Consider the following 8140-nt stretch of genomic DNA (forward strand, 5'->3'; position numbering starts at 1 on the left):
AATTTAAATGATAGTTTTACAATTTTGTTAGTTTATCTGCTATTCCAATCTCAGTGTTTAGCATTAAGGCCCCCCACAGCGATTACTGAGGGTGCTAGTTTAAATATTTTTCTGTAATAATTTTTTTGTAAATTCGCAAGAGGCAGTCTAGTAGAACGAGACAATGGCATATGGTTTCCCATAAATTTTTATTTGTATAGCCGTAGCTTCCAAGACTTTAAGTTCCTGAATTATGAGTTCGTGATGGTCAATATTTTCTTGGATTAAGATCGCGGTTCCTCTATTAGTGTTATTTCGGTATAATTTCTAGCCACGGAATAGATTGATGTTTACGGATTGGCGAAGTAGAGTCTCACTAAGCAAGAAAATAGTGATTTTGTTCTTATAGAGGTATGTGGCTGATCCGTGACTATTTTTAAGGACACCTTTAGCATTCCGAAAAGCCTTGCTCATTTAGATTTGAGATAATTTTGCGATAGTCTTCGATATAGGACACGCGTAAGAATAAACGTCAGAGCCGAGATTGTACACTATTGATTTAAATTTTACGGAATCCTTTAAGAGTTGACGCAGGACGGTATCGGGGTGTTCACCCTCGTCTACAATAAGATTCATTGGGGGTATTTTTCCTTATCCTTTATTATTAGAAATTCGCGTGTCAGGGACTATTATTTTATCAGATAGTGCCTTGCTTACTACTGAAGTTCTCGACGTTCCGCTGCTTCCTCTGATTAAGGTGGCCGAGAATTGGCTACTGGTATCACTGTCCGAACCACTGTCGGACGTTTTGGCGAACTTTCGCTTCTTCCTTTTTGATTTTGCAAAGGAGAAGCTGTTCTTCGTATCAATTTTGGAGCTATTTCCTGCTGGGCAGAAAACTGGATTTGGGGCTCTGTGACATTGTCTTCACAGAGTGCAAATTTTTTATCAATCAACTTAATACGTCTGACAAATCAGAATACATGAATCTATCATGAGCATCAGACAATCAATGTAATCCTTTTATAATCGAGGACCTAGCCTTAATCGGAAAATTCAAATCTCGTCCTAAGATACAGTAATTTGTGCTCACCATTTGAGCTCACAAGAATCCGGTGACTGACAGTACTCTTATGGAATTCACTTGGGAGGCGGCGCACCACTCACAGCGCAACGCATGAGAGTGGGCGTATCCCATTGGTCTGCGCTCACTTCTCAAAATATTACAAGCAAAGATCTTTTTATCGAAGTTGTTAGGTGGAGATCTCGCCATCTCGGCTCTCGCTTGTAAGGTAAAAGTCTACCAGCATAAAACGAGCATGAAACATGCATCAAAGTAGCGTTTACGACGTGAGTTGCTAGGAGCGACTTAGCATTTTTTCTGGGATGCGGGACGTAAAATTTGATATCCTTTGACTGCTGAGGATAGGATATCCAGAGATCACTTAGCCAAAAATGAAATTTATTTTTAATTGTTTGGTTTGCATTTAAAATTCTATATAGAGTAGAAAAACGTGTATTTATCAGACTTTTTGATACCATCTCCATAGATTTATGGGTACATTTATTTATATATGTATATTTAGATCTCAATGGATGATTATGCATTAAATCATGAGTGGCTTATGACACGTCAAGAAGCCGAAAGACTTGTTTTCACCAGTTCCATCTACAATTATACTGAAGTTACATTTGAATTCGATTTGAAAAGACATTCAAGAATGGCACATTCGGTTTTCGTCACACCTGCAGCCAGTGAGTAAAAATACATATTTAATTTTTAAAAACTTTATTATTTAATTTAAATTTTTTTATTTATACTTTAAATGAAAATGTTCCTGGTATTGTTATTTTGAAAAAAATTGTGGGAAGGTTGGCCCTATTAAAAATAATTTTCCTGCGTTTGTTTTTACAAAAATCGTTTTACCAAACTAGAAATAATTATTTTTCAGTTTCAAAATTTAGAATTTAAAAAGCAGTACGCAGAAAATATTTAAAATACACATTTTTTATTTCAAATATTTAGTACGTAAGTTTTCTTTGATTTGAAGATGTTTTAAATATAAATTTTTAATGCTTGAGATTAATATTGAAATTACTCTAATATATCTTTTCAGTTTTAATGCTATTCACAATGACGGTTTTATGGTTGGATTCGAAATCTATTGAACGAATTATACTGGCAGGTGTAAATTTCGTCTGCCATCTTTTTTGCATTTATGATTTACATTGGATGGTCCCTTTAAATGGTTTAAGTATTCCACATATATGTAAGTAAATCTGTACTAAAAAAAACATTAAAGATAACACTTGAGACAATAGACAATAAGATTTCTAGGAAATTTTTGTAAAGAAAAAGTTTTTGAATTCCTTTTTTCAGAATTTTGAAAAGAAAATTAGAAAAGGATTTTAAAATATTTTAAATTATTCCTAACATTCAAGAAAAGAATAATTGTGAAATATATGTATTAAAAATGTTAGAAGCTTTCAAAATTTTTTAAACAGAATGTAAATTTTTATTAATTTCGAAAAAATGCTTTGTCAGAATCTTGAAGGTTTCGAGAAAAGGAAAAACCAAATCTTTTCTTTTGTTTAAATTAAATTTTGAGATAATTTTTAACAAATTTTCAAAAATAAAGAAAATTTTGAATATTAAATTTTTCTAAATTTTGCAGCATTTAAATTTTTTTGAGGAAACTGTATTCTTTTTAGAGACATTTGAAATTTTTTGAAAGAATCGAAAATTATTTTGATCTTGACAAGTTTAAATTATTTTTAAGCATTCGAAGAAATTTTTTTAAGAATTTCTAAAGCGTTTAAAAACATTTAATGATCTTAAGATTCATGGGAAAATTTCAAATGATTCTTAATTTTGAAAAACGAGTTTGAAGAGAAAATTATGAAAGAATTTAAAACCATTCTTATGATTTCCAAAATTTTTAAAATGTGAACCCGGAAGATTTATAGGCAATTTTTTTGAATATGCAAGAGAAACAATTTTTTTTTAAAGATGTCGAAGCAAATTTATTTCATTGCTTCTCGAAGAATTTTTTAAAAATATTTTAAAATAATTCTCAAATTTTTTAAAATGGATCGGGAAGATTTTGATGTTCTTTTAGTTTTACAGAATTTTACGAATTTCAGGAAAACTGAATTATTTATGATGATAATTAGAATTTCATGAAAGATTTAAACATTTTTTCAATCTTAGGAATATTTCAAATTCTTATGACCATTTCAAAAAAAGAAGCTTTTCAAGAATTGAGAAAAGTTACAAGAAAATAAAAAAAGTGTCTTTTGAATTCTGGAAAAATCATAGATGATTAAAAAAATGAATTATGTAAAAAAATGGAAGAAAATTTAACAACATTACAAATTAATTCCTAAAACAAGATTGTAGTAGATTTTAAATGTAAAATTGTTCTACTTTGCATGAGTACAAAATTTTCGATAAAATAGATCAAATGTAAGAAATGATTTAATTATTACGATGTGTTCAATGTTTTGAAAAGATGAAAAATTACTCAAAACTTGAAAAGAGTTTCACAAAATTACAACTGAGCTTCGATTTTTTCAAAGAGAAAAAAAAACTTTTAAAGAATTTTAAAAAGCTTTAAGAGATTCGAAAAATGTTCTTAATATTGCTAAACAAATTTTTAGTGATTAGATCAAATCAATTTTTGGAGAAAGAAAACGAAAAGAGTTCAAAAAATTCAAAACAAAGTATAGATATTTGAAAATGAATTTCAAGCTATGTTTTTTTTTGCAAAATAAAAAAAGTGTATCTCAAATTAAAAAAATTAAAAACAATATTTAGGAATTTTCTGATTTAGCTTTTATTTTGCCTTAAAAATTATTTTTTTCTTCAAATCTAAAAACTACACGCATGCTTATCACTTTTCTGAGTTCAGTTCACTTCCCTGAGTTCTCTGAGTGATGATTTGTCATTTGTTGGTTTTTGGTTCTCATTTATGGATTGTGGGTTGTGAGTTGTTAAATCTGAGTTAAGAGTTGTAAGCTATGAGTTGTAGATTGTAAGATTTGAGTTGTGTGTTGCAAGTTGAGGGCTGGCACTTGTGGATTATCACTTGTGGATTATAAATTGTTGGTTGTGCGAAGTGAGTTGCAGGTTGTATGTCATAGATTTTGGGTTGTCAGTTTTTAAATGTGAGTTTTGAGTTTTAGGTTCTGAAATTTAAGTTGTGAATTGCGAATTATGAGTTTTCACTTGTGAATTGCGAATTTTTGTCTGTGAGTTGTATGTTGTAAGCTTTGCGATGTGAGTTTCAAGTTGTGGGTTTTCACTTGTGGATTATCACTTTTGGGATGTGAGATGTGGTTCGTGAGTTGTAGGTTTTTGTTTCTCGATTATCCGTAGTCAGTTGTTAAATATGAGTTGCGAATTCTGAGTTATAGGTTTGTTAGTTTGAAGTTGGGGGTTGTCACTTTCTGTTTAATGTTTATGTTTATAAATGTTTAATTTTGCCAGATCAGGAATAGACAGAGAAGAATCGTTAGAAATAATAAATAGTTCAAGTTTTATTTCAAGTATAGAATACTTGGCAGACTAAGACCATTTTTGAGAACCACACAGGACACTCACTCGTTTATATAGACATTTTTGTAAGATGCAAGATTTATTGTCTTTATTGATGTCGATAAATTGAATAATTTTCAATCGTACAAAACCTCATTAAGACGAAACATTAGAACTTTAAACATTTTCGAATTGCAAAATGTTGGTTCTGAGTTGTAGGTGGTGATCTTTCAGTTGTGAGTTTCGAATTTTTGGTTTTCATTTGTGGATTGTGAGTTGTACTTCGTGAACTGTAAGTAGTAATTTGTGAGCAGTGAGCTGGGAGCTGCAAGATGTGAATTGTGAGTTCTAGATTGAAATTTATGGATTTTAGGTTTTGAGATGATAGTCGAGAGTTATGAGCTGGGATTTAAGAGTTGTGGGTTGTCGCTAGTAAGTTGTGATCTGTGAGTATTACGTTTTCAGTTGTGAGTTGTGTATTGTGATTTGTATAGTAGGAGTTGTGTATTATAAGATGTGGGTTGTGAGTTGTGAGCTATAAGCTGTGAGATGTGAGTTACGAGTTGTGAGTTGCGATTTGTAGGCTATGTAGTTTGTAAGACGTGGGTTGACAAGAATGGACAGCTGTATAAAGAAATCATTTAAAATGACATATCGATAAATCAAAATTTATTATAATAAAATTTTACAGTGGTATTTTATCGAGATTCGCTGGTTTTGGCGGCTTTCGCTTTGATCATGACTATCGTATTTCGAAAGTTACAAATGATTAATACAGCTGCACCAAATTGGATTTTCTTCATCGTGTCAATTTTAAAGGATTACCGTCTGGCAAGATTTCTTGTGACAAGCGATCAAGAGCTGAAAGATTCCTGTGGTTCAGAAACTGAAATAGAAGATAGCGTGGAATCGATACAAACAGTAACCGTTGAAACGAATAAAGAAAAAACGTGGAGTTGTTTCTCAACTTTTATGGAGTGGATGTCCTTGTTCAGTATTTTTATTACCTATTTGATATTATTAGCAACTCTCATACCGAAATGAGAGTACCTATTAAAAATATAATACAAGTCGTATATTATTTTGAAAGCTTTTTTATATTTGAAATTAAATTTTTTCTTGAAAGAAGCTTCAAAGTTTTATTATAACAAACTCTGAATAAAAGATTAATTATTACTCACAGATAATAGTATTTAAATAATTTCGTACCTTAATTTTCTTTCTATTACCAAGGTTGATCGTTTATTAATACAATTCAGTTCCAATGGCTTGTTATTATACGTCAGCCTTACAGCTTATTATTTTATTTCCTGTAACTTATTCAAGTAATTGCAAGTTTCTGCAAAATTTAATTTCTTTGAATAAGGAAATATCTGACTTGTAAAGTATTATTAGAATTTAAAAAAAATAAATAATCGCTGTCATTTTTCAAGTTTATAATTGAAAAATTGGGAATTGCAAATCTATAAAATTGCAGAGATTTTAATTTTCAGTTTTCAAAATTGAACTATTCCGACATTACAATTTAAAATTGGATAATTTTCTTTTTTAAACGTAAGGTATTGAAGTCTCTAATTGCAAGTATACAAAACTAAATCATTTTCTATTATCAAAATGAATGAATTTTCAACTGTAGCTTTTTGGAAGAGTTAGAATCAAAAACTCTAGATTTGTCATCATCAAAATTTAAGATCTTTATTCATGCATCTTTAATTTCTATGAGTTTTAAACCACAATTCGATGAAAGTGTAGTGCTTTTAATTTTGAATCTCTAAAATTGTTGAATTTTAAATTTTAAATCTTTGCAATTAAAGAGTCTTTAATTTTTCAAATTTATAATTTAAAAAGTATGCAAGTTTGAACGTATATAATTTAAAAATCGATATGACTTTGATTATTTTTATGTAAAATCTCTTCAATTTAATGAATTTAAAACTAAAAAGGTTTATTTTTGATCTTTAAACTCATCAAAATTGCCTAATTTTTTCTTAAATTATTTCAATTAAACAGTTGCAAATTGCGACTCTTAAAAATTGTGGAACTTTGATATTTACGATTTAAAATTCTGTAATTTGTGTGCTCTACATTCCAAATTTCTTGAACTCAGAAGATTTAGAATTTAAAACTTAAATTTTAATGTTCAAAACATCGGAAAATAATAATCTTTATTCAATAAATAAATATTTTATTCAAAATTAATAAATTTACAAATTTGTACCTTCAAAATGGATAAATTCGAGCTTAAAGATAATTAAAATTAAAGATTTTTTAATTATACCTCTTCCACATTCCCGAAACTTCAATTGAATGCCCTTTGTTCATAATTTACAATGCAAATTCTATAAATATGAGTAGTCAATTGTTAAATTCTTCTATTTAAAATTTTATAAAAATAACCTTCACTATGCATCTTTAAAAACATTTTAATTTGAGAATTTTCAATAATATATTTTTGGAATTGCTGATGTTTTGATTTTAAGTTTTTTAAAAATTGTAAAACTTTAAAGACAAAATATTTAAAATTAAAGAGTTTGAAATTTTTTAATTCATAATTAAATAGTGTTATGAAAGTTTTTTGGTTTACAAAAAAAATTCTGCGATTTTGATGATTAACATTCAAAATTTGTAGAATTTGATAGATAAAGATTGTAATACTTAAATTTTGATTACTATTTAAAATTGAAGGAATTTGAATTCTATATCTTTAAGGATTAAAAAATTTCCAATGTTGATAAATTACAATAATAACTTCTGTTATTTTCTTAATTTACAGTCAAAATTTCTTTTTTTTTCATTTTTTTATATATATTTTGAAATTTCCACAGCTTTTACTTTAAGAAGTGTATGCAAGTTTTAAATTTTACAATTAAAAAAGCTTTCTTGATAATTAACAATAGAATTTTTTTAAATTTTGTAGGTGCTAAAGTACAAGAATTGTCCATTGAAAATTGAGCATTCAGCTTTAAAAATTACAGGCCTGATATCGAAAACTGTAATTTAGTTATTGTGAATTCTCTTTTGTTAAAGCTCATTCGGCGTTAACAAAAAGATTGTCATCGTGCATCTCGACCTTGTCCAAATTGCGAACCTCGGTCTGGGACTGCTTATCAGGATATTACAAAATAAATTGCAAATTTTATTTTGCATGATTTCTTTAATATTTGTTACTTATTTTGCACTAATATTTATTCATGCCTACCCTAAAAAATTTATCATTTTAATAAATTCATGCTATGAAAATACATGATATGCATTGATATCAAAACATACGTGATTTCATTTTGTTGTTTTGATAACTTAAAAAAATGCGCATCTTAAAAAACAATTATGTTAATCAATATTTTATTACATTTATTTTATTCGTCCAAAAATTTTTATTGTGTTTATATTTTACTTGTATAGTTTGACCGCGAAATAGAATTTAATATTTTTTATTATTTTTTGTGCGATCGAAACTTAAATTTTAGATTTTTCAAGAAAATTTAAAAAGTTGTTATGATAATATTTTCTAGCCTATAGGTCCAATCTTGACTTTTTATATTTTGGGTTGTTAGACTTGAAATTTTCATTTTAGTTCTTGTCGTCTTTAATTTTTAAGATGCTATAATTGTGATTATTGTCTTT

At 28.2% G+C, this 8140-nt stretch overlaps 1 protein-coding gene across 2 annotated transcripts in view; it reads left to right on the forward strand.

The window, feature by feature from the left end:
* The window catches only part of LOC117174737 (neuronal acetylcholine receptor subunit alpha-5-like), a 22587-nt gene extending 16976 nt beyond the window's left edge, over nucleotides 1–5611 (forward strand). The window contains exons 6-8 of one of the 2 annotated variants that reach the window (XM_033364070.1): nucleotides 1566–1734; nucleotides 2097–2249; nucleotides 5208–5610. In XM_033364070.1, the coding sequence (XP_033219961.1) occupies nucleotides 1566–1734; nucleotides 2097–2249; nucleotides 5208–5560 (675 nt within the window). In that variant the 3' untranslated portion in view covers nucleotides 5561–5610. Of the gene's footprint in view, nucleotides 1–1565; nucleotides 1735–2096; nucleotides 2250–5207 lie in introns of both variants that reach the window. The other variant, XM_033364069.1, reaches the window with a different exon arrangement.
* The last annotated feature ends 2529 nt before the right edge of the window (nucleotides 5612–8140 follow it).

Source organism: Belonocnema kinseyi, chromosome 6 (genome assembly GCF_010883055.1).
Source record: "Belonocnema kinseyi isolate 2016_QV_RU_SX_M_011 chromosome 6, B_treatae_v1, whole genome shotgun sequence".
Classification (NCBI taxonomy): Eukaryota; Metazoa; Arthropoda; class Insecta; order Hymenoptera; family Cynipidae; genus Belonocnema; species Belonocnema kinseyi.